This window comes from Callithrix jacchus, chromosome 9, assembly GCF_049354715.1.
Source record: "Callithrix jacchus isolate 240 chromosome 9, calJac240_pri, whole genome shotgun sequence".
NCBI classification, from domain to species: Eukaryota; Metazoa; Chordata; class Mammalia; order Primates; family Cebidae; genus Callithrix; species Callithrix jacchus.
Window position 1 is genome coordinate 125,923,385 of NC_133510.1, and position 26,782 is coordinate 125,950,166.

General features: G+C 44.1%; 2 protein-coding genes across 12 annotated transcripts in view; both read left to right on the forward strand.

The window, feature by feature from the left end:
- The first annotated feature begins 1,016 nt into the window (after positions 1–1,016).
- On the forward strand, positions 1,017–20,106 carry DENR (density regulated re-initiation and release factor). Of its 2 annotated transcripts, none has more exons than XM_078337565.1 (8): positions 1,017–1,269; positions 6,482–6,596; positions 11,219–11,238; positions 11,868–11,952; positions 13,917–14,000; positions 16,100–16,216; positions 17,978–18,117; positions 18,230–20,106. In XM_078337565.1, exons 1-8 carry the CDS (start codon positions 1,177–1,179, stop codon positions 18,272–18,274), a joined length of 699 nt encoding a protein of 232 aa, XP_078193691.1. In that variant the 5' UTR covers positions 1,017–1,176; the 3' UTR covers positions 18,275–20,106. The 2 variants fall into 2 exon arrangements, with proteins under 2 accessions (XP_078193691.1, XP_035113882.2); XM_035257991.3 differs by lacking the exon at positions 1,017–1,269 and adding an exon at positions 5,620–5,747.
- Positions 20,107–23,518: 3,412 nt separating this feature from the next.
- The window catches only part of CCDC62 (coiled-coil domain containing 62), a 59,976-nt gene continuing 56,712 nt past the window's right edge, over positions 23,519–26,782 (forward strand). For 8 of the 10 annotated variants that reach the window (XM_017976467.4, XM_078337556.1, XM_078337559.1 and 5 more), the window contains exon 1: positions 23,820–23,935. In XM_017976467.4, coding sequence (XP_017831956.4) covers positions 23,903–23,935 — 33 coding nt within the window. In that variant the 5' untranslated portion in view covers positions 23,820–23,902. Of the gene's footprint in view, positions 23,936–26,782 lie in introns of all 10 variants that reach the window. The other 2 variants (XM_078337557.1, XM_078337561.1) reach the window with 1 other exon arrangement.

Below are 26,782 nucleotides of genomic sequence, written 5' to 3' on the forward strand. Positions count from 1 at the left end.
TGCTTGAACCCAAGAGGTGGTGGAGGTTGCAGTGAATCGAGATGGTGCCACTGCACTCCAGCCTGGGCAACAGAGCAAGCAAGACTCCATCTCAGAAAAAAAAAAATTGGTAAAATAGCTAAAAGACAGTGAAAGATGGAGATGGCACTAAGGGATGTGTTAGGACAGCCAGTACCCTTTTTTGCCCATTTCAAAATCTTTCACAGTGCTTCCTGATGAAAGGGATGCCCTTCTCAGGAACTTCTACCTATGGCTCCTCGACAAGACTGTGCCCTTTTGTTGCAAGGGAAGCTGGGAAATTCAACATCTTCAGCTGGACACACTGTGTCAAGTAAAATGGAATTCTGTTAGTAAGAAAATTGGCCTCACCTACACACCCACTTGATGTGTTAAAGGTGCTAGATTATGTAATAATTTTTAGCATATGTGATTATGAGTCTTCCTGTGTGCACATCTGCTGTTTTTGATATCTTAGCATCACTCTCTTTTCTGGTAATAGTATCTCAATTTTCTTCTGGCACATATCCTATCACCAGTCTCCAAACTCAGGTCCAAGGACGGACACTTGACTCAGGGCTTGATTAGTCAGGATGGTTAATTTAAGAATGGATATAACTCGAGCCAGACTAATCAGATTCAACTTGGATTTTCATTGCACTAAAACTGTAACTTACACTAGAAAATAATAAGACATCTGAAGGATATTTAATCAATCTACTTGGTGCACAAGTAGATCCCTGTATCCTTTGCAGTAATTCCACTGCCTCTCCCAAGAGTCTGTGACCACTGGGATGTTTCCTTTTTCATACATCATTCCTCCTTTTAGTTCCTGAGAGCTGAAAGACTGTGGAGTGTGATAGGAAATGCAAATCTGGGTTTAAATGCCACTTGTGTCAGGTAGAGTCCACCCAGAAAACAGAACCCCATCCCAGTATGCAAAACAAAGAATTTAAGGCAGGGAATTGGTTACACAAGAATGGAACTGTTGAAAAGCTAAACAGGTGGTGAGACAACACAGAGATTAGCAACAGCAGGAAGCCATCACCGCCCCTAGGCTGGAGACTAGATCCCGAGAATGTGCTATGTTTTAGGAGTCCAGGGACTGTGATACTCTAACAATTCAGAGGGAGACCCAGTTACTGCCAGAAATGCAGCTCGAGGGGTGAGGAGGGGTAGATGGCAAGGAGGCCGGCTGGCATGGCTGTCTCCCATTGGCTGATCATAGCTAGAAGCACGGAACAAGGAAGCTTGAAGCAGCAGTCTGCAGAGGTAAGCAACCTTTCCATACAAAGTAGGGCAGGAAAAGCTTGAAGAGTGAAACTGAAGACACTGGTCTATTACGCAAAACTGGTCACCTGTCCATATTTCATCACATCCAAGATGCCATTGTTAGTTAGATGCTCCATAATTTGTGCATTACTATTATTATTATTTTTGAGACGGAGTTTCACTGTTGTTACCCAGGCTGGAGTGCAATGGCGCGATCTCGGCTCACCACAACCTCCGCCTTCTAGGTTCAAGCAATTCTCCTGCCTCAGCCTCCCGAGTAGCTGGGACTACAGGCACGCACCACCATGCCCAGCTAATTTTTGTATTTTTAGTAGAGACGGAATTTCACCTTGTTGACCAGGATGGTCTCGATCTCTTGACCTCGTGATCCATCTGCCTCGGCTTCCCAAAGTGCTGGGATTGTAGGCGTGAGCCACCACGCCTGGCCTTAATTTGAGCATTATTAAGAAAGAGAATTGCTGCCAACTAAAAGAGGACACCATGCTAAGATTCCATTCATTGCAATGCAACAGCAATGAGATGTTGATGGCTGGGCACAGTGGCTCATGCCTGCAATCCCAGCACTTTGGGACACCCAGGCGGATGGATCACCTGAGGTCAGGAGTCTGAGACCAGCCTGACCAACATGGAGAAACCCAGTCTCTACTAAAAATTCAAAATTAGCCAGGTGTAGTGGTGCATGCCTTTAATCCCAGCTTCACGGGAGGTTGAGGCAGGAGAATCACTTGAACTCCAGAGGTGGAGTTTGGGGTGAGCCGAAAGTGTGCCATTGTACTCCATCCTGGGCGACAAGAGCGAAACCCCACCTCAATTAAAAAAAAAAAAGAGAGAGAGAGAGAGAGAGAATGCAATGGTTACTGCCGAGTTTAAAATGAGGAAACTGAGGCCAGTATAAGAACAATTAGATGCCAATTTATTTATCTCCCGGAAGAGGTTCTGTGGTCCCGGGGAAAGGGGCCAGAGAAGTCACGCCTCGGATGCATGGGGTGGGCTGCCACTGAGTAAGGCTCAGCGGGATTTCTTCAATTTTCGCGGGTTCAGCTGTATAGTTTAGTGCTGAGGTTCAAATGCATGGCTTCGTGCTGAGAGTGCATCGTCTAGTGCTGAATATAGACCTGGGGGCAGAATGCAGAAGTGGGCGAGGGGAGCCCGCATGGAGGAGCCAGATGCTGAGTAATGTGTTCTGCCTGATAAACTGTTAGCAGGCATAGAGAGGGGTGGGTGTTGTTCATCCGGCTCTTAGCAAGGCTGGCCTTACAGAGAGAGAGATATTGAAATGTGAAAAATATGCACCTTAAGGTCAATAAAACTATTTGCTGTGTGATCTTAAGCACATGTGAACCTAATTCATGTCCCCCTTTGATTCTTGATTTCAACATCTGGAAATTAGGACAGTTATGCCTACTTCACAGGGTTTTTATTTTGTTTTTGTTTCTTTCTGAGACAAGGTCTCATTCTGTTGTCCAGGCTGGAGTGCAGTGGCACCATCGTAGCTCATTGTAGCCTTGACCTCCTGGGCTCAAGTGATCCTTCCACCTCAGCCTCCTGAGTAGCTTGGTCCACGGGTGTGCACCACCACACTTGGTATTTCTCTTTCTTTCTTCCCTTTCTTTTCTTTCTCTCTCTTTTCCCTCCCTCCCTCCCCCTTCCTTTGTTTTCTGTTTCTGTAGAGTTAGGTTCTCCCTATGTTGCCCAGGCTGGTCTCAGACTTCTGGACTGATACAATCCCACCTTGCCTCCCAAGGTGCTGGGAATACAGACATGAGCCGCTGCACCTGGCCCTTCACAGGGGTTTTGTAAGGATTAAGTCAGTTAATATGTCTAAGATTGTTAACCTTAGTGAGAATAGGAACTTTATCTCTTCGGTTCACTGTAGTATTCCTGGTGCCTAGCACAGTGCCTGGTACATAGTAGGAACCTAAGAAAATTCTGGGAGATGAATTTAGCTGGACTCCTTTCCCCCAAATGAGCACGGTTTCTGGCATATAGTGGGGAGTGGGTGTCAATACATGCAAGCTACTATTATTTTTTATTTTATTTTTATTTATTTATTTTTTTGAGATGGAGTTTCGCTCTTGTTACCCAGGCTGGAGTGCAATGGCGCGATCTCGGCTCACCACAACCTCCGCCTCCTGGGTTCAGGCAATTCTCCTACCTCAGCCTCCTGAGTAGCTGGGATCACAGGCACGTGCCACCGTGCCCAGCTAATTTTTTCTATTTTTAGTAGAAACGGGGTTTCACCATGTTGACCAGGATGGTCTCGATCTGTTGACCTCGGGATCCACCCGCCTTGGCCTCCCAAAGTGCTGGGATTACTGGTGTGAGCCACCGTGCCCGGCCCAGCTCCTATTATTATAATCAAACATTCTTTGGTGGAAACAAGATCTTTTCTTCTGGCCGGGCGCGGTGGCTCAAGCCTGTAATCCCACTTTGGGAGGCGGAGGTGGGTGGATCACGAGGTCAAGAGATCGAGACCATCCTGGTCAACAAGGTGAAACCCCGTCTCTACTAAAAATACAAAAAATTAGCTGGGCACGGTGGCGCATGCGTGTAATCCCAGCTACTCAGGAGGCTGAGGCAGGAGAATTGCCTGAACCCAGGAGGCGGAGGTTGCAGTGAGCCGAGATCGTGCCATTGCACTCCAGCCTGGGTAACAAGCGCGAAACTCCGACTCAGAAAAAAAAAAAAAGATCTTTCCTTCTTTCACTAGGGTAGTGTTGACTCTCCTGCGAGGGCGGATTTCCTCTTTTATTTAAGAAATATGTCGGGAGGAGGCTACATTCATGAATCTCTGGTGGAGAAGATTGTACCACATGGTTTAGTGCACACACAGATAAGTTGTAAACAGAAAATGAAAGTGGTAGTAGCAACAGTGGTGAATGAAGTTGGCAGGGAAGGAGGGAAATAAATAAAATGGATGTGAGTGAAGAATTAAGCAAAATAGAAAAGAACAATTATTTGCCACATCTATAGAGCATTTTTTGGGTCATCATTCCCCTAACCCTCACATCCTGGCAAGTGTTGTAGTGTTATTCTCGTTTCACAAGTGGGACTCAGGCTGAATATGAAGAGATTTTCTCAAGATGAAACAAGACTCACGGTATGTGGTTAACTCTACCAGGCTTCAGTCTCCTGAGAAAGCCCGAGATGGGCTCCAACTTAGAACACATAAAAGGAGAGTCAACACTACCCTAGTGAAAGAAGGAAAGATCTTTTTTTTTTTCTGAGTCGGAGTTTCGCGCTTGTTACCCAGGCTGGCAACACGGAAGGTGATAACAATTATCGTTACGGTGTGAGACTGTGGGCAATTAAAAATACATAGACAGCATTCATTTTATCTTTTCAAGAGTTTCCCTGGGCAGGGCACACCTGTAATCCCAGCACTTTGTGAGGTCGAGATGGGAGGAGCACTTGAGTCCAGGAGTTCAAGACCAGCTTGGGCAGCATAGGGAGACCTCCCCCATCTCTACAAAAAATTAAAAAATTAGCTGGGTGTGATAGCGCGCGCCTGTGGTCCCAACTACTTGGGAGGTCGAGGCTGCAGTAAGCCGTGATTGTGCAACAGCACTCCATCCGGCCTGAGTGACAGACTGAGACCCTGTCAAAAAAGAAAGAAGAAAGAAGATAGAGGAAAGAGGAAAGGACAGGGGAAAGGAAAAGGAAAAGCAAAGTGGAAAGGAGAGTGAGTTTCTCGGCCAGGCGTGGTACCTCGTGCCTGTAATCCCAGCACTTTGGGAGGCCAAGGCGGGAGGCTCACCTGGGGTCGGGAGGTCGAGACCAGCCTGACCAACATGGAGAAACTCCGTCTCTACTAAAAATGCAAAATTAGCCAGGCATGGTGGCACATGTTTGTAATCTCTGCTAGTTGGGAGACCGAGGCAGGAGAATCACTTGAACCCGGGAGGCGGAGGTTGCGGTGAGCCGAGATCGCGCCATTGCACTCCAGCCTGGGCAACAAGAGCGAAACTCCGCCTGAGGAAAAAAAAAAAAAAAAAAAGCCACCAAACGCTCTATCTGGCTGCAATCTCCCCGCAGAGGAGTGACTTATGTAGTAGCTGGAGGTTAGTCAGGACTCCAGGATGCACTGCAGACATCTGGGCAATGATCCTTGGGCTCATTAATAGGGAGTCATTTCTGACTCAGGTGCACTCTCTTGCGTTTTCAAGCCGCGTTCCCCTCCGCGCGCTCATCTCGAGGATTCAGCCTCTCCAACAGGTGAGGAGCACCGCCTGCCGGCGGCCCGCCTCTCACCGCTTGGCCACGCCCCGTCTTTCGGCTTCTCGCGACATCCGCTCAGGGGCGGCCGGAGTCTCGCGATAAAGGCTCATTGTCTCGCGGGAGCGCGGCTGGCGGACGGGCTCTCGGGCGGCCCTGGCTAGGGGAGGCGAGTTGCATGTGTCGCTTCAGCTGGCGATAGCGGCGGGAGCGGAGCCGGCGGGGCCTGTGCGACCGCCTGGGTAACGACCCCAAGTGCTTCTCCAGCTCCTGAGAAGCTCGTAGAGAGTATGGGGGAAGCTGAAATGCTGCCTGGCGGAAGGGGGCCGGGCCGGGCGTCTCCACACCTCCGCCCACAGGGGCCCCTTCTGGCGTTCCCGGGGTCGCCTCTTCGCCTCAGACCTGGTCGCTCTTGTCCCCTCAGTGCTCTTACATTCTGTCCCCGTTTTCTCTCCTCATCCTCCTTAGGGTCTGTCACCCCGCCCCCTCCCATGCCCTTTCCTGACTCCCCAGGCCCCTCCCGTGGCGTTTAGCTGCCCCCACACCCTACACTCCGGGCTCCTCCGGTGACCCAACCCTGGTTCCTAGGCGCTTCCAGCCTTTCTCCATTCGGCACCTCTCTTACTGCAGTTTCCATCCCTCCCAGATCACCCTCAGACCTTTTTGCTCCGTGTCTGCCGAGGGTAGCCACCCCTTCTTTCCTTCCCCATTGCTTCCTCTTTTTCACTAGTGAGCCCCTCTGCCCCGTCCTTCATGGTCCATTTGATGCTAGCTTCCCTGTAGACCTGTGGACCGAGGAGATGTTGTGCCTAGGATTGCTCATATTTTATGAATTGAATGCTGCAGCTTGTACCCCCAACTCAGCAGCAGAATTGAAACCGCTTTGGGATGGGGGGGATTTCTATTGAGAGGAATACTGCTCCTCTGGGGTCTTGATTCTAAAATAGTGAACGTGTGTTGTTTTCCTTGCTTACAGATTTGTGAAATGGCTGCTGACATTTCTGAATCCAGCGGGGCTGATTGCAAAGGAGACCCAAGGAACAGTGCCAAGTTAGATGCCGATTACCCACTTCGAGTCCTTTATTGTGGAGGCAAGTGTTGGTAGCCACAGAATGACTTACTCACTGTATTTTAATGCATCATGATACTAGTTTGACATTTGGTCGTATTAAGCTTTTTTCTCCATCTGTCTTTTTCATTTGGTGAATTTGTACTGGTGGAGAGGAGTCCTGGGGAGGAGGAGGCGTGAATTAACAGTTTCCCATCCTGAGCGATTTGTGTCTGGCTACTCTGTCTGAAGAAGCTTATAGTCCATTTGGAATGGAGGTGTGTAGCTAGGTTAGTTCAAAGGTCCTGAAGGTGTGTGCTAGTCTGGCTATCGAAGGAGGGCTTCTTGGCAGATCCTGAGTTAAGGATGGCAAGGACTGGATGAGAAAGTGGGGAAGGGCGTCCCAGACAAAGTGAATGACTATGTAAGAAAAAGCTTGATGGTTGTCTGGAGAAGTGAGTGGCTTTGAGTTTGGTGTACGGTATAGAGAGGGTGCCGGTTAAGGAGTGGGAGAAAGTGAGGTTGGAGTGTTGGGTGGTAGGACAGTCAGGAAAGTCTTCTTGGTTTGAATCAGGATATATGTATTAGGTTTAATCAAGATCTTTTTCACTTTTGTGTGTTTTTCTTCATTTTCAATACAGGAAAATTTGTGAATTGTAAATGCTGTATTTATTGGATCTTAGAAAATTTCAGAAAATTTCGAAGCTACAGGACAGTAAAAGGGCACAAGTAAATATTTTTTCAGTAAATATTTCTCAGAACTTACTGTGTGCCTAGTGATGTTTTAGATGCTGGGGCCTGAGTAGTGAATAAGTTGGGAAGCCCCTTGTTCATGTGGACCTTATGTTCTGTGACTGGAGTAGAGACACCATCTGACATTTAAGTACCATGGAAAGAGAAATGGTGTCATTGAGTTCAAAAATTGTAACAACTCGGCCAGGCGTGGTGGCTCATGCCTATAATCCCAGCACTTTGGGAGGCTGAGGCGGGTGGGTCACAAGGTCAAGAGATCGAGACTGTCCTGGTCAACAAGGTGAAACCCCGTCTCTACTAAAAATACAAAAATTAGCTGGGCATGGTGGTTGCGCGCCTGTAGTCCCAGCTACTCGGGAGGCTGAGGCAGGAGAATTGCTTGAACCCAGAAGGCGGAGGTTGCGGTGAGCCGAGATTGTGCCATTGCACTCCAGTCTGGGTACCAACAGCGAAACTCTGTCTCAAAAAAAAAAAAAAAAATTGTAACAACTCATTATGTATTGAGTATCTTTGATAGTGGAATTAACTTAGCACACAGTACCTCAACAAGAGAGTCGGCAGTGGAACTTTTTGTAGGGCTCATTGAGTTTTGCTATGATATTGGTCTTACTTGGTTATATTCTTTGTCTTTGGAGTTACAAAACAGGGCTTTCATTCCGACTCCAGCACTTACCAGGTATGCGACCCTGGGCGGGTTACTTCATTTCTCTATTCAAGTAACTTTCCCAGGGTCCTTTTCTAAGGTCTGTAAAATGAAGATAATGATTACACCTTAAGTCAGATGAGTTGCTGGTACAGCGACTAACGTGAGAATTTAGTTCATGAAATGCTATTATTATTATTAGAACAATATACTACTTTGGTTTCTTCATCTTTGTATGGCAGATGCGGTAGAGAGCTATTGTACCCTATTTCATCAAATTTAAGAGTTCATGTTTTGTAAGGTGCACTATTATTTTAGTTACTGCTAAGAAAAAATAATACCACTTAAATAGCCATGACATAATTTTTTTTTTTTTGAGACGGAGTTTCACTGTTGTTACCCAGACTGGAGTGCAATGGCACAATCTCGGCTCACCGCAACCTCTGCCTTGTGGGTTCAAGCAATTCTCCTGCCTCAGCCTCCCGAGTAGCTGGGATTACAGGCACGCACCACCATGCCCAGCTAATTTTTTGTATTTTTAGTAGAGACGGGGTTTCACTTTGTTGACCAGGATGGTCTCAATCTCTTGACCTCGTGATCCACCCGCCTCAGCCTCCCAAAGTGCTGGGATTATGGGCATGAGCCACCGCGCCCGGCCAACCATGACATAATTATAAGATGTATCTTTGTAAATTAGCCAGGTGTAGTGGAAAGTGCCTGTAGTTCTAGCTACTTGGAGGCTGTAGTGGGAGGATCACTTAAGCCCAGGAGTTCGAGGCTGCGTGAGTTATGATCACATCAATGCATTACAGCCTGGGTGACAAAACGAGACTGTCTTTTTAACAAAAAGAAAAATAAAAATAAAAAGTTGGTTTAGAGGCTTAATTTTTATTTTATTTTATGTTTTTGAGACGGAGTCTCGCTCTGTCGCCCAGGATAGAGTGCAGTGTCATGCTCTCTGCTCACTGCAACCTCTGCCTCCTGGTTTAAGGGATTCTCCTGTCTCAGCCTCCCAAGTAGCAGGGACTACAGGTGTGCACCACAACGCTCAGCTAATTTTTTTATTTTTAGTAGAGACAGGGTTTCACCATGTTGGTCAGGATGGTCTCGGTCTCTTGACCTGGTGATTCACCTGCCTCGGCCTGCCAAAGTGCTGGGATTACAGACATGAGCCACCGTGAGCCCAGTTTTCTTTTTTTTTTTGGACAGTGTTTCATTCTTGTTGCCCAGGCTAGAGAGCAGTGGTGGGATCTCGGCTCACTGCAGCCTCTGCCTCCCTGATTCAAATGATTCTCCTCCTGCCTCAGCCTTCTGAATAGTTGGGATTACAGGCATGCACCGTCAGTCACACCTGGCTAATTTTGTATTTTTAGTAGAAATGGGGTTTCTCCATGTTGGTCAGACTGGCCTCGAACTCCTGACCTTGGGTGATTCCCCCGCTTCAGCCTCCCAAAGTGCTGGGATTACAGGCATTAGCCACTGTGCCCAGCCTTAACCTATAATTATATAGTTATATCCTGAAAGTATGGCTAAACAGCTGTGCCTAGTATTTGAACTTGAACAGTGAGGAATATAGGGCTCTAGCTAACCGGTGGAAAGAACCCTGAACTATAGACGAGACTAGACAGAACCACCAGATTGCAGTTTTCTTCTGCCACATACCACCTTCTTCAATGGATGAACTATTTAACTCTTAGTGCCCCATCTATAAAATAGTGATTGTGTGGTAGCATGGTAGAACATGAGTAGGATAAGGTGAAGGTAGATCATTTTCAGCTGTCTGGTGACGCTAAGTTGCTTGTTTACTTTGTGTAATCTCAGTTAGTGGTTAACAGCGTGAGCATCAGAAACAAGCAGATTAAAATTCTGTTATCCAGATGTAAGTGGTTACATACCTAAGCCTCATTTTCAGCATCTGAAAATAGATACGGTACTTCTTATCTGACAAGGTTGTGACAGTTAAACATAGTAATGGATAGAAGACATAGCAAAGCATTTGGCACATACTAGGTGCCCAGTGTGTGGTAACTGCTGTGATTACATGGTATACCACCTTCCTCTCCCTCAGAAATCTCAGGATATTGGACACATTGAACTACTCCATTCTAAACCTTAAAAATAAAAACAAAATAAGCAGTTTACCCAGTATTAGAATTATAGTTAAAATTTGGAAGCCGTTTCATTTCTTCTAGTTCATTATAGCCTGTACAGGCTCTGACACCAAATGACAGGATTGAACCAAGGTTCCTTCTAGCTTCACACTGTCATGATCTTAAGTAGCATGACAGGAAAAAGCCTTGGCAACATAGGGAGATTCTGTTTCTACAAAAATAAAAAAAACTTAGCTGGACATAGTGGCTCACACTTGTAGTCCTAGCTACTTGGGAGGCTGAAGCAGGAGGATTACTTGAGCTGAGGAGTTCGAGGCTGCAGTGAGTCATAGACACACTCCAGCCTGGGTGATAGTATAAGACCCTGACTCTTAAAAAACAACAACAAAAACGAAAAATATATTGTAAAAAGATGATAGTAAAAGTGCTACTGAAGTTTATAAATGTGTCTATGAATAAAAAGTGGTGGTTTTGATAAAACTATCAAAAGAAATAACCAGGCCAGGCACAGAGGCTCACACCTGTGATCCCAGCACTCTGGGAAGCTAAGGTAGCTCGATTGCTTAAGCCCAGGAATTTGAGACCAGCCTGGGCAGCATGGTGAAACCTTGTCTGTACAAAAAATACAAAAATTAGCTGGGCATGGTGGTGTGCACCTATAGTCCTGGTTTCTCGGGAGGCTGAGGTGGGAGGATTACTTGAGCGCCAGGGGGTGGAGGCTGAAGTGAGCCATGATTTCACCACTGCACTCCAGCCTGGGCAACAGAGCAAGACCATATCTCAAAGAAAAGGAAAGAAAGAACCAATTTTCTTCAAACTCTGTTGTATGGGGAATTGTTCCTGTCTTAGCTTAATTGCTTGACCCACTGAAATGGTTATGGTAAGACCTCATTATATACAAAATAGCATAATTTGATGTTCCATCAACTGATGGAGACACTCTTTACATGAAAAAAATCAAGATAGTATCATCGCAAATAACCATGGGCCTCTTACCTCAAAAACACTGAGGAGTAGCATTTGAAAAGTGGTACAGAAAACTTACAGGAAAAATGTAAAAATGAAGCATTTTCTCAAATATAAAAGTAACGATAAGCCTTGTGTATGTGTGTACATATAGGTTTAACATTTCAAATCTGTTTTTTCTTATTTCCTCAGTCTGTTCATTACCAACAGAGGTAAGTCTTTTAACTTTTTTTTCACCTTACATATTTGAAGTTACTCTTGGTTTTAAAGCTACCTTGAGAACTTTATTTCTCATTTTTGGTCATTTGATATTAAAGCTTTAACCTTTTATAGAGAACTTTGGCTTAGGATAATTTTATGGTCTTATAAACTCTTTCCTAAATTTAGACTTTGGATCATACATGTGCATCTTTTGCACGTGGCTGTGCAGTTTGGATTTTTGCATGGGAAGTATGAGTAGTCAGCTAATAAAATAAGAGTAACCTTAATGCCAAAATCTACACGAATGAGCAGAGGAATGAAAGAGCAATAAAAATTATATGTAAGACTTTCTAAGTCAGGCTCCATGAGCAAGGCATGAAAATCAGACACTTATGTGCTCAAAGCAAGAAATGGAGGAAGAAGAAATAAATTGCTACTGTGAAGAGGAACCTAATCCTTTTTCATTTTTAATTTCTTATGGGACATATCCTGGTTGAATACATGTTTCCTATGGATAAGAAGTCAGGTGGGAGTAGTTTGTTTTATCCTTCTTTGTATTAACAAGTATAGGGAGTGATTTTTAATTACAATGTATTGGTTGACTGAAAATGTGGTGACTCAGTTCTTTTTTTTCTCCTAGTACTGTGAATATATGCCTGATGTTGCTAAATGTAGACAATGGTTAGAGAAGAACTTTCCAAATGAATTTGCAAAACTTACTGTAGGTATGAACATTTTTTTTCTTGCGTTAAACTTCTGTGCCTGAGACAAATGCATGTATGGCATTATTCTGAAGATACAAAAGTCCCCCTTTAGTAGGATATTACTGAATTAACATTTATTTCTGTTAGCTGTTTAAGTTCTCTCTGAGATAGGATAGGTCTGAATATCATCTTTCTTATGTAAAAAAGAAAATGATTTAGGGGCAAATATATATTGACTTTTATTGTAAGCATACTATATGCTAGACACAGTTTCAGATTCTGAGGATAAGCCAGTTAAATAAAAGATTTCCCACCCTTGTGGCAATTACATTCTAGAAAGGGAGACAAATGCAGTAAGTAAAACATATGTATGGAGACAGTGATAAGCAGGAAAGGGGGAGATAAGAATTGGTGGGAAGAAATTTGAAATTTTAGGTAGTACCCAGAGATTTTGCTGAATAGGTAGCAGTTGATTAAAGACCTTTGGAACTGAAGGAATGAGTCATTTGGGTATCTGGCAGAAGAACATTTCTAGGCAGCGGACATAGCCTGAGGAGAGGCCCTGAGCAGAAGCTCTCCTAGTATATTCAGGAAACCGCAAGGAAGCCTTTGTATCTGGAGCTAATTGAAGGACTGGAGAAGAGTTTAATATGAAGTCAGAGTGGACCACATCAGGCAGGGCATTGTGAACCAAGTCTTGGCTTTTGCTCTTAGATGAGGAGCTCGTGGAGGAGTTTAAGCAGAAGAGTGATAAGGTCTGACTTATTTCAGCAGCATTACTTAGGCTGCTCTGGTAGGAACAGACCAAAGAGGCCAGGAGTGGTGGCTTACACCTGTAATCCCAGCACTTTTGGAGGCCAAGGCAGGTGAATCACCAGAGTCCAGGAGTTTGAGACCAGTCTGGGCAACATGGTAAAACCCTGTCTCTACAAAAAAATGCAAACATTATCGGCATGGTGGCACATGCCTGTAGCCTAAGCTACTTGGGAGGCTGAGGCAGGAGGATTGCTTGATCCTGGCAGATCGAGGCACCCCAGCCTGCACAACAGAGCGAGACCCTGTCTAAAAAAAAAAAAAAAATGTCAAAAGAGGGCACAGGCAGAAAAGCAACAGGAGACCAGATAGGAGACTCTTATGATGACTTAGATCAGAATGGTAGTGGGGAGGTGGTGAAAAGTGGTCAGATAGGAGTATATTTTGAAGGTAGAGCTGACAGGATTTTTTTATTTTTGGGTGTGAGGTGTGAATAAAAGGGGCATCTGGGTTTTCGTTTAAGCAACTAGAAGAATGGGGATGCCATTGCCAGAAATGGGAAGACTGTGGAGGAACAGAATTCCTCAATTTGCTCATGTTGATGGCTTCTCTTGCAAGATTGGTAAAAATGAAGGCAGTAGCCAGAAGAAGAGAAAGCCTGGTCTGGGAACAAGGCTGCTCAGAGACACCTAGTGCTACCCCCACTCATTGTTCCTTGACTTTCAGGTGATTTCTGTGATACACAGAACCCTTGATTAAGTCCCTTTTGGCTGGTAGCTACTCCGTCACTGTCAGTGGTTGGATAAGAACCCTCAAGTCTGTTGTTATATTCAGTCTACATGGTTGGCCGTGAACGGAACCTTCCTGAGATAGCATCTGACTGGGGGGGGTGGAGAGCTCTTCTCATCCAGATGTTAACAAAATTAGTATGTTTAGGTGCTAAAACACTCCTGCAGAGCCGAAGTGTTTTATCTTTCTTCCTCTGACTCAAAATCTCAGTCCTCACATATCAAAAACTGTTTTCTCTTCTGTTACTGTACACTTACCATAATGACTTTAAAACTAGACTTGAATAGGAATCCAGCAGTTTAATCAGTTGCTTTACAAATGTCATTCTCAGCTGTTGGTAAGATGCCTTATTTGTATATAAGGTTGCTCAAAGGTGATTCTTTTTTTTTTTTTTAACAACATGAAATAATGTTCATGCTTTTGTATTTCATTTTTATATCTAGAAAATTCACCCAAACAAGAAACTGGAATTAGTGAGGGTCAAGGAACAGCAGGGGAAGAAGAAGAGAAGAAAAAACAGAAGAGAGGTAAGCCCTAAATTCATACCTTGATTTGTACAGTTATACCTTCCCTGTGATAGAAGATGTAAGTAATTAAAAGGGTTCCCAAAGCTAGGCACAATGGTGGGTGCCTGTAGTCCTAGCTTCTTTCGGGGCTGAGGCAGGAGGATCGCTTAAGCCTAGGAGTTCAAGGCTGTAGTGTGCAACGATTGTTCTTGCAAATAGCCACTGCACTCTATTCTGGGCAACGTAGCAAGACTTCATCTCTTACAAAAAAGGGAAGGTTCCCAAAGTGAATACCATGTACCTGTTATTGTAATTCCCCACGTATATCATACAGAGGGGCACATACTCAGTCTCAGGATCATGGTTGGATGTGGTATGATTTGGGCTTTGTTAGTAAATTGGACCTAGGAAAACATGCTTATTTGCCCTGTTTGTATATAAGAAACAGCCAGCCAACTAAAATTCCTGTGTATTCTATTTAAGTAGAGTGAGGACATTTATATAAAAGATTTTATCTTCTGATAGCTTAGTTGAAAACTTTGTTTTACAATTCTTGCATACACTTAACTCACTCCTTCTTCTCAAACCAACTCCTGGTGCTGTGGATCCTGTACTCACCTGTTTCTTCATTTATTATTCTCTCCTGTGAATTTTCATTCACTTAAAAATATTTTCAGGACTTTGCATCTTAAAAAAAAAAAACTCTCTCCAAAGCTCATGTCTTTCTTTACCTTGTCCCTGTCCTTCCCTTAGCCAGATTTCTTTACTAAGGCCAGACTCACCATCCTCCCTTCTGTTCTGTGGCTCACTGTTCACTCCTCCTCAGTCTATCTTAACCTGACTTCCTGGCTACTGCAGTTCTGATAAGGGTCAGCAGTGGCTTGGTTATTGCTAAATAATAAATGCATATGCACTCCCTCTTCCCTGAAACATTGTCCCTCCTTGGTTTCTGTTCCTTCCTAGCTCTCCTATCACTCCTCCTTAGTCTTCTGTGCAGACTTTTATTCCTCTGTCCTTTAAAAGTTGGGTGTTTTTCAGGATTCTGTCCTAGGCCCTCCTACCTTCTCATTCTGCATGTTCTTGTGGGATGATTCTGTCACATCCTTAACTTCTGCTGCCCACTATACACTTAAAGTTCCCAAAAATGTACCTCTGGATAGGCCTGTGTCTCTAGCCTAGAAGTGTGCTTGGTCCCAGAGGCACCTCAAACACTGTACTTTGGAAATTAAGCTGTTGAGTCTCAAGTCCCAAATTGACTTGTTTTCTTTTTATTCATTTTGGTTAGTGACAACACAATTTATTCAGGCATCTAAGCTAGAACCCTGAGAACCATCTTACATTCTCTATTTCCCTTTAGTCAGTTCTAGATTCTGTTCTTTCTCCTCTCTCCTCTCTTGCCTGTGCCTAGTGGCCATTACTGTTGGCACTGCTTTGGTTTAGATTTTAATTTCTGCCTCTGTAGAGCTCATGCAGGGCCTCTGTAGTGGCCTTTCGATCAGTCTTACTCTTCACAGATATCCAGTGACTGCTATGTAATGTTTTGGCTTCATCTGCTACATATTCATAAGCATCCTTCAATCAAGACAAGTGAAGTTCCTAAATATAACGCCTTTTCTTATCTTTGTACTTGTTTCCTTTCCCTGGAATGTTCTTCTTATGCCTCTCCAGCTTCTTTCCCTTTACATGGACCTTTTCTTATTCTTCAAAACTCCACCTAGATGTTACTTCCTTTCGGAAACTTTCTGTGTCCTCTGGAAACAGAGTAAGTTGTTCCTCTACAAAGCTGTCATAAAGCCTTATTCTTGGATCCTATCATTGTATATATCCGGTTGCTGTAATTTTTTTTTTTTAAGCTTCCTTCACTAGACTGTGAGTCTCTGGAGGTCAGGGGCTCTGTTTTGTTCATCTCTGTGTCCTCAACCCTTAGCCCAGTACTGGGCACATAGTAGGTACTTAATAAATGTTTATTGAATGAATACCTGCATGTGTTTATTAATTTTGTATTAGGGAAAAAGAAACTTAAACCTTTTGAAGATTAACAAATTTAAAGACAGTATGCTATGCTGTTATTATGTAAAAAACAAAACAACTAATGCTAAGCTCTTTCCTAATCAATAAAGGTGGAAGGGGTCAAATAAAACAAAAAAAGAAGACTGTACCACAAAAAGTTACTATAGCCAAAATTCCCAGAGCAAAAAAGAAATATGTGACAAGAGTGTGTGGCCTTGCAACTTTTGGTGAGTTCAGGCTTAAGTATGTTTAAAATGTGTGAACTATTTTTTTCTCTTTATCGCTCTCTTTCTCTCTCTCTCTCTCATATGAGAACTTCATAGGTCTGTTTTTTGCTAGGAAGATAAATTTTGCATTTCTAACTATAGCTTCAAAATCAAATTTTGGAGAAATGTCAAAATCTTTTGTAGAGGAGACTTTTTACTTTCTGGAATTCTTGCTTGGGCATATTTGATGTAGGATGAGGAGGGCTGGGTAGGATTCCCTTTGAAGCTAGACAGTGCTGCTCCTCTACTGTCTGCAGGTGTGGTGGCAGAAGGTTGCAAAATGGCTCATCCCCTCTGGGAATGACAGCAGAAGGTGAGGAAGGTGGCTGAATGTACCTGCTTTAGAGCCCCTCAGTTCCTGGAAGCCTTGAATGAGTAGTGAAACTGGGTGGAAATCTAAACCATGATGCCTTTGTAAGACAACACAGATTGAAAAACAATCAATAGGCTGGTCTGAAGGTGTTTACAACTAATTGATCACAACCAGTTATAGATTTCTTTGTTCCTTCTCCACTCCCACTGCTTCACTTGACTAGCCTTTAAAAAAAAAAAAAAGAAAAAGAAAGGTCCAATGTGGTGGTTCACACCTGTAAACCCAACACTTTGGAAGGCCGAGGCTGGATCACGAGGTCAGGAGATCAAGACCATCCTGGCTAACATGCTGAAACCCCTTTGCTACTAAAAATAGAAAAAATTAATTGGGTGTGGTGCCATGTGCCTGAAGTCCCAGCTACTCAGGAGGCTGAGGTAGAAGAATCACTTGAATCTTGGAGGTAGAGGTGTGGTGAGCCAAGATTGCACCACTGCACTCTAGCCTCGCAACAGAGCAAGATTCTGTCTCAAAAAAAAAAAAAAAAAAAAGTCAGGCATGGTGGCGGGCATCTGTAATCCCAGTTACTCAGGAGTCTGGGGCAGGAGAATTGCTTGAACCCAAGAGGTGGAGATTGCAGTGAGCCAAGATTTTGCCACGGCACTACTCCAGCCTGGGTGACAGAGTGGGACTCTCTCAAAAAAAAAAAAAAAAAAAAGAGAAAAATATTCAGTGGACCTCTTTATAAATATTAAGGTTGTTTCTCTTCTGTAAATTTTTCTTTTTTAAAAGGAGTTTAGAAGAACTTGATTCCTACTTGGAAATACATATGTAATGCTTGCAATTAATGTGTCCCTGTGCTGGGCACGGTGGCTCACACCTGTAATCCCAACACTTGAGGAGGCTCAGGTGGACCCATCACCTGAGGATAAGAGTTTGAGACCAGCCTGGCCAGCATGGTGAAACCCCATCTCTACTAAAAATGCAAAAATTAGCCAGGTGTGGTGGTGCATGCCTATAATTCCAGCTGCTCGGGAGGCTTAGTCAGGAGAATTGCTTGAACTCGGGAGATGAAGGTTGCAGTGAGCCAAGATTGAGCCACTGCACTTCAGTGTGGGCGATAAGGCGAGACTCTTAAAAAAAAAGTGTCCCTGGATTTATTTTGGTCTTATATGAGTTAGAATAGTATAGATGATTCTGTTTTATGTATTGAACCTTTGCTTGACCTTGAAAGTGTAAATTCCATTAAGATCTCTGCCTATGGTAGTTTGTATTGTTTGTTCTGAAAAGAATATAAAACCCATTAATAATCTGTTTTATGAATTTAAAATGCAGATTAAATCTCAAAATGGAAAAACATCTTTGTACAGTTTCAATTACAGTTCTTGCTCTTTCTTTTTTTAAAAAAATAGAAATTGATCTTAAAGAAGCACAAAGATTTTTTGCTCAGAAATTCTCCTGTGGTGCCTCAGTAACAGGGGAGGATGAAATTATCATTCAGGGAGACTTTACAGATGACATAATTGATGTCATTCAGGAAAAATGGCCAGAGGTGAGTACATGGAATACATACATCTCTAGAAATAAGTTTTTAAAGCAAATTGCTTCCATGTTTTCTTATTTGCAACCACAACTCATGAGATATAATTATTTGTGTTTTATAGGTAGATGATGACAGCATCGAAGATCTTGGAGAAGTGAAGAAGTGAATTTGAAAATTTGTATTTAATGGCCTGAACTGAGAGTTGATATGGCCAAAGGGAGAGAGGCCTTTAAAAAATATATATATATATTTATTCTACAGTGAAACTGTAGACTGCCCTCGTCCTTGGCATTTTCACTGTTCTGTACAAGGCTGCTTGTTTTTTTATTGCCAAAGTCAAATAAACAGGGAGACTGTCATTGCTCATACATGAATAGAATTTAGTCAAATAAAAAATTCTGGTCATTTGGTACTGACTTTCTCTTTCTTTCTCTCTCTCTTTTTTTTTTTTTGAGATGGAGTCTTGTACTGTCGCCCAGCTGGAGTGCAGTGGTGCAATCTCGGCTCACTGTAACCTCCGCCTCCCGGGTTCAAGCGATCCTCCTGCCTCTGCCTCCCAAGTAGCTGGCATTACAGGCACCTACCACCATGCCTGGCTAATTTTTTGTATTTTTAGTAGAGATGGGGTTTCACCGTGTTGGCTGATCTCAAACTCCTGACCTTTTGATTTTTTGCCCACCTTGGCCTCCCAAAGTGCTGGGTGTGACCCATGGTGCCCAGCCTGACTTTCTCTTTATCTCTTTTTAACTTTATTTTTTGAAAAACCCAGTAGACTTTTTGTGGGGAGCATTTTTGTTGATTATTTTTACTGTTCTAAAGCTGAGTGATTTTTTTAAAAGAGTTGGAATTTCGCTTCCTCACCAGTAATATGTTTCCTTGCTTCTTTGATGTGATAGTTTTGAGATGTGTGAGAATCTAATAGATTTGTGGTTGAATTTCCTTTGTTGTTACAAAGTCCACCCTATGGGCACAATAACACACTGTTGGTAGGAATTGTTTGAACTATTCTGGAGATTATTTGGTAAAGTATACTAAAAAGCCTTAAAACCATGTATGTGCACTGTTTGAACCAGTAAGCCACTTCTTTGATATTAGAAGACATTAGAAGAAATAATCAGCCTTGCATAAAACTTATGGATGAAAGTATTCATCACAATATTATTTATAATAAAAATTACAAATGTTATAAATGAACAATTGGAAAATGGTTAAAGAAGTGATGGTGCATTGTGTGGTAGAATATTATGCATATGTTTAAAGAATCATATTTTCTAAGATTACTTGGAAACATGTTTGGTAATGTCAAGTGGGGGCATCCCAGACATTTATTTTAGAAATTTATCATCATAATTTTAGACTTTCATCATCATCATTGTGAGTGGAAGGCCGTTCAGAGATGCTAGAGGTTCTTATTCTGGCTATAAATTATTTGAGTAAAATTCTGCTAGCCAATTAAAAATGTGTACCCATGTTCAATATATCATCCTGGAAATAGCAATTGAAACATGTCTTCTCACACGAGAACAATGACAGTTTTAATGATGCATTAGATGAATTTAAACTTTAAGTTAGGTGCTGCAAATTGGAAAGAAGACTTGTGGTGTTTTAAATTTCTGTGGACACTTAAGAAACTTAGAACCCATGAAACCATTGTTTATCACCATGCAAATTACAATCTTGAATGAGTTTTTTTTTTTTTTAAATAAAGTATTAGAAAATGTGTAATAAAGATGTAAAATTGAAAAATGAAATTCTGCATTAACTGTGAATTTTACTAAATAGAAATACTGGTGAAGCAAATTTATCCATTGAGACTATCTGGTATGTGTTATGTATGTATTCTGTTGGTGCTGGCCGATGTCTGTGTGCCTGTATCACCATGTGACTTTATGTAGTTTCTTCATGTTCACAGTTCTTAGCAAATGCAGTTTCAATCTGTAGATAGCCAGCAGTGGATGTTACTACAGGAAAATGCAGGATTAAAATTGTCCTTATGTATAACGTGTGTGAATCATTTTTTTAAAACTGAATTGAAAATGCGACATGGTCTAATCACTGATTAAAATGTACTAATTAATTAGGGCCAAGCTGCTTTGACACACCTCTGTAATCCCAGCACCTTAAGAGACTGAGGTGGGAGGATCACTTGAACTCACACACCAGTCTGGGCAACCTGCCAAGACCCTGTGTCTACAAAAAATACAAAAATTAGCCAGGCATGGTGGCATGTGCCTGAATTCTCAGCTTCTTGGGAGGCTGAGGTGGGAGGATCATTTGAGCCTGGAAAGTTGAGGCTGCACTGAACCAAGATCATGTCACTGCAGTCTAGCCTAGGCAACAGTGAAACCTGGTCTCCAAAAAAAAAAAAAAATGTATTAATAGTTTAAAATTGACTTTACACATTCTTATAATCTAATTTTAGTAAAAAAGTGAACCTTTAAGCAGCCTTATAAGAGATTTTCCATGATTAAGCTGGCAACTTTTAATGCAAATACTTTTTGCATGTAGTTTTGATAAGTCATTCATTTTTAAAAGTAGATGCTGACAAGTGATACTTGTTTTATTACATAAAAGCCAGTCTGGTAGCTTTCTCTTAGTTTAAAAGTTGATAAATTACTTTTTTTTCTTTTTTTAAGACAGAGTCTCACTCTGTCACCCAGGCTTGAGTGCCGTGGGGTGAACTCGGCTCACTACAACCTCTGCCTCCCGGGTTCAAGCGATTCTCCTGTCTCAGCCCCCTGAATAGCTGGGGTTACAGGTGCACACCACCACGCCTGGCTACTTTTTGTATTTTTTAGTAGAAATGGGGTTTCACCATGTTGATCAAGCTGGTCTCCAGCTCCTGACCTGGTGATTTGCTCACCTCGCCCTCCCAAAGTACTGGAATTACAGGTGTGAAATACTGTTTTAAAGATGAATTTTACCTTTGAGTTCCTCTCATTATTTACTACATTCCTTTAAGAAATCAAATAGGGAGATTGGAAAGAGTTCATTCAGCACTTCAGTTTGGCTTAGACTGAGTATAAAAGCAGATGCAGTGTAATTCTTGTAGCTTTCACTTCTGTCATTTTTTTTTTGTTTTTGAGACAGTTTCCTTCTTGTTGCTGCCCAGACGAGTGCAATGGTGCGATCTCGGCTAATCGGAACCTCCACCTACGGGTTCAAGTGATTCTCCTGCCTCAGCCTCCCCAGTAGCTGGGATTACAGGCTTGTGCCACCATGGCCGGCTAATTTTATATTTTTAGTAGAGGGGGTTTCTCCATGTTGAGCAGGCTGGTCTGAAACTCCCAACCTCAGGTGATCCACCCGCCTCGGCCTCCCAAAGTGCTAGGATTACAGGCGTGAGCCACCAGCCCACTTCTGTCATTTTTTTAAAGTTATATATTCTCTTTAAATTGTTTGTTTTAAAGAAAACCTGTGGAGAGCGAAGGTAAAATTACTGAGATTTTTTATTTGCACCTAGTCATCATAATGCTCGTACCATATTCAGTTATTTATGAACCATAATCAAGATAAGCCTAATTTCTTGCTAGCCTCGATACACACAGTTTTATTTATTTTTGAGACAGGGTCTCGCTCTGTTGCCCCAGGTTGGAGTGGAGTGGCATGATCACAGCTCACTGCAGCCTTGACCTCCAGGCTCAACTGATCTTCCCACTTCAGCTTCCAGAATAGCTGAGAGCATAGGGACATGCTCCCATACCCAGCTAATTTTTACATTTTTTATAGAGATGGGGGTCTCCCTATGTTGTCCAGGCTGGTCTCAAACTCCTGAGCTCAAGCTATTCTCCCACCTCGGCCTCCCAAAGTGCTGGGATTACAGGTGTGAGCCACTGCACTCAGCCTGTACATGTATTTTTACCTGAGTGTTGCACATGGTTGCCTGGTGAACAGTGGCATTTGAGGACTTCCTAGAAAAATACTAAGTCCCACAATGGTGAAACCTAAGAAGCATGTGAATTAAAACGATCCTCACTTCAAAAATTGACCTTCAACCCACATTCCTTTACATCTTATCACCACCGAGACTTACTGCACAGTAACCTCCTGCTAGACTGTTTTGAGCAACTATTCAGAACTTGCTTTATTTTTTTGCATTTCTCTGATGATCAGGGAAGTAGACCACCTTTTTGTGTTTATTGGCTATTTGGTTTTTGTTTTTTGAGTCAGAGTCTCTGGTCAGGCTGGAATGCAGTGGCATGATCACAGCTCATTGCATTCTACATCTCCCAGCTCAAGTGATCCTCCTATCTCAGCCTCCTGAGTGGCTGAGACCACATGAGTGCACCACCACACCCAGTTAACAACAACAAAATCTTTTTTGGCCAGGTGGAGTGGCTCACGCCTGTAATCCCAGCAGTTTGGGAGGCCAACATGGGCCAATCACCTGAGATCAGGAGTTTGAGAGCAGCCTGGCCAACATGGTGTAACCCATCTCTACTAAAAATGCAAAAAGGTAGCCCGGCATGGTGGCAGGCACTTGCAATCCGAGCTACTCGGGAAGCTGAGGCAGGAGAATCACTTCAGCTCCCCAGGAATCGGAGGTTGCAGTGAGCTGAGATCGTGCCATTGCACTCTAGCCTGGGCAACACGAGCGAGACTCCGTCTCAAAAAAAAGAAACGAAAAAAACAGCGTTTTTTAGAGACGAGGTTTAACCATGCTGCTGGTCTCAAACTCCTGAGCTCAAGAGATCCTCTCACATTGGCCTCCCAAAGTGCTGGGATTACAGGCCACCATGCCCGGCTTTCTTGATTTTAAATTCTAAGACATTATTGCCTTTGTCTCCCGATCATGAACCTATCAGTAAAGCTTCAAACTAAGAAACCTTTTGTTTTTCCATTTTCAGATTGTCTTTTTTGAACACAGGGTATGTTTTACTATTTCATATTCAACCAAAAAGTAAAGTTGAAACTCTGTAAAACCATATTCAGTAACTCATCTTTCTGTCTAATGGGTTAAGCAGTCAGGGATGGGCAGCAAGGGCTGAAGTGTGATAAGCCTTATTTTTTCCTAGTCCAGTTCCCTCATCTTGGGAAGAGTGAAAGGTGGTTGAAGAGGTGACTGTGGAAGCACAGGTGAAAAAGCTTAGATTCAACCCAGCATATGGTAGATTTTGTCATGACAAAGTACCATGGTTCTTCTCATTGCTTTTCAGGAGCCCCCAAAATAAATTTCTCCCTCTTTATCTGCGATTCTCGGTTTAAAGTATCAAAGGTGCTAGGGTGGCTCGGAACTGTTATCCCCAAGGGCTGGGCTCTGCCTCCACGCATGAGAGTTTCAGGTCCTGTTCTTAAGAGCCAGGTACACAGGAGCAAGCACCGCCGAGCTCAGGGTTATTAGGGGGAAGATGTTAGATACGGAAGTGAGCAACTCAGGTATCATAAACCAGGATGCTGGGGGCGGCGCAACAGCCTTTATTCGCTTCTTCACTCCCTGGGTAATGGCGAGGAGCCGGTTCTTCCAGGCCTTCCAGCGCCGGAGCCTCCGGCGTAGGCAGAAAGCGTCCGTACTCAGCCTGGGCCAGTTGGGAGCCCCCAGTCTCCGAGGTGGAAGAACAGTGCCCACCAGCGTGGTGGGGCTGCGGCCTGGAAACCCTGAGCGGAGCCCTGAGCCCCGGCGGGCGCACGCCGCGTGGGCGCCGGGCGGACGGTTGGGGTACGGGGCGGGGGCCGGCCGAGAGCGCGGGGCTCCAGGGCTCCGGGCTCGCCTCAGTCGCTCGGGGCCTGTGCACCGATGGCGTTTCTCAGGTGACGCCGTCCACACCGGCCTTCTCCGCGGGCGGAGGAAACCCCTATGAACCCTTCGGCCTTCCTCTTCGGGCGCCAGGTGAGCGGCGGTTCCTCCCGGGCGCGGCAAGGCGCCGCGGGAACGGTGCACATTGGCCGAAATCTAGGTTGCTTCTCAAGAACGGTGTCTGCTTAAAATGTGAAACAATACACTGTACCTAGGGGAAAACGGCGTTGACCGTTTCCTTAACCCAGTAACACCTTGTTGTTTAGTACAGGCCAAAGAGTAGCGCGTACCCGGTGCTCACTGTTTAAGGCGGACGATTGGCGTCTGGGGAGCTGCTTTCCCATCCACCTCGCTGGGTGTCCTTAATTTACACACCCTGGCGAGTGGAGGAAGGAGCTCTCTCACAACTCCACTGTACAGAAAAGTCTGGAAGTGGGCTTGCCCCAGGTGCTCCAGGTCAGTGTAAGACGACCTGCCTTTGTACACTCGGCTTACTGCCTGCTTTCCTGGAGTGGGATATGTGCTCCTTGCCTGGCGTGTGTCAGGTCTCCATATGCAAGCCTGGAGCCTGAAAGTCTGAAGTCCTGCTTGCCTCGGCTGAAGTCTCCCACCCGCTGCCTGCGTTCGCCATTGTCCCTGATCACCCAGCGGAGCTTCCCCACAAGCCCCTCACCCAACCCTGCCATCTTGACTGTTCTTATGATCATGTAAATACCTCTCACCCAACCCTGCCGTGGTAACTGAACTTGTGTACTCCTTGCCCCGCCCCCCACCACTGTAACTGAACTTACTCTGCAACACCCCGCCCTGCAAAAAACTACCCAAACCTATAAAACCAATTCCTATCCCACTGCCCTTTGCTAATGCCCTTTTCTGCCTTAGCCCACCTCCACCCAGGTGAATAAACAGCCATGCTGCTCACACAAAGCCTGTTTGGAAGGTCTCTTCATTCAAAGCGCGCGTTTTTTCAGCAGCGTGCTGGGGCCCAGCCACTGGCGCTCCATAAATTATTTGTTGAATGCATGAATGAGAAGCTAACCCAACACTGGAATTCAAGCTTTGAGACTTGAAATCACTTAACTCCAAATTCTATTTTCCGTGTTAAGACTAGTAGTACTAGGTCGGGCACGGTGGCTTAGGCCTGTAATCCCAGCACTTTGGGAGACAGAGGCGGGCAGATCACGAGGTCAGGAGTTCAAGACCAGCCTGGCCAAGATGGCAAAACCCCGTCTCTACTAAAAATACAAAAATTAGTCAGGTGCGGTAGCAGGCGCCTGTAATCTCATCTACTCTGGAGGCTGGGGCAGGAGACTCACTTGAACCCGGAGGGCTGAGGTTGCAGTGAGCTGAGATTGCACCATTGTACTCCAGCCTGGGCAACAGAGTCAGACTCCGTCTCAAAAAAAACAAAAACTAGTAACTGTAATTTATCATCATTCTTGTTTCTTTATGTATTTTTGAGACAGGGTTTGGCTCTGTCCCCAGGGCTGGAGTGCAGTGGCACAATGTCAGCTCACTGCAACCTCCACCTCCCAGGTTGAAGTGATCCTCCCACCTCAGCCTTCCTAATAGCTGGGACTACAGGCGCCCAACACCATGCCGAGCTGATTTTTGTATTTTTAGTAGAGATGGGGTTTCACCATATTAGCCAGGCTGGTGTCGAACTCCCAACCTCAAGTGATCTGCCCACCACGGCCTCTCAAAGCACTGGGATTACAGGCATGAGCCACTGTGCCCAACCTCATTATTCTTGTTTATTTACAAATCTTATTTTTCAAAAAGCAGTAAGGAGGTACAAAGGGCCTCTGGTGAGCCTTTAATTACTGTCTTTAAGGTGGAACCCTATTAAAGTACCACTTTTGTTTCATGGGCAGGAACAGCACCATGATTTGAAATGTGGTTTACTGTGTTACTGAGAGTTGATGTTTGTTGAGCGGGCCAGGCTTTGTGCTCAGTACTTTACAGATTTTGTCTTGTTTAATCTTCTCCACTCCAAGATGTTAAAAAGCTGTTGCAGGCCAGGGTGCGGTGGCTCATGCCTGTAATCCCAGCACTCTGGGAGGCAGAGGTGGTTGATTAACAAGATCAGGAGTTTGAGACCAGCCTGGCTAACATGGGGAAACCCTGTCTCTACTAAAACTACAAAAAATTAGCCAGGCATGGTGGCAGGTGCCTGTAGTCCCAGCTGCTTGGAAGGCTGAGGCAGGAGAATAGCTTGAATCTGGGAGACAGAGATTGCAGTGAGCCGAGATCGTGCCACCGCACTCCAGCCTGGGTGACAGAGCGAGACTCTGTCTTAAAAAAAAAAAAAAAATTGCTGGCCCGGCGCGGTGGCTCACACCTATAATCCCAGCACTTTGGGAGGCCGAGGCGGGTGGATCACGAGGTCGAGAGATCGAAACCATCCTGGTCAACAAGGTGAAACCCCGTCTCTACTAAAAATACAAAAATTAGCCGGGCATGGTGGTGCTCGCCTGTAGTCCCAGCTACTCAGGAGGCTGAATCAGAAGAATTGCTTGAACCCAGAAGGCGGAGGTTGCAGTGAGCCGAGATCGTGCCATTGCACTCCAGCCTGGGTAACAACAGCGAAACTCTGTCTCAAAAAAAAAATTGCTGTTGCTATCATTTTACAGGTGAGGAAACTAATGCTTAGAGAAGTTAAGTAACTTGCCCAAGGTTATGTAGCCACTAAGTGGCTAATTCTGGGATCACAATTTGATCAGACCAGCTTTAGTGCACTAGACTTTAAAATGCTGTATACTTAAAAGGAATTGTTGTTTTAATAGATAATTGTGTTAGGTATAAAAATGGCATCATGGTTATATAAGAACTATTCATTTTTAGAGATCATACTGAAGTATGTAAGGGCGAAATGGTACTTTTTCATCAATAATGAAAAGAAAAGGAAATTGAAGTAGTTGTAGCAAAATCTTGATAATG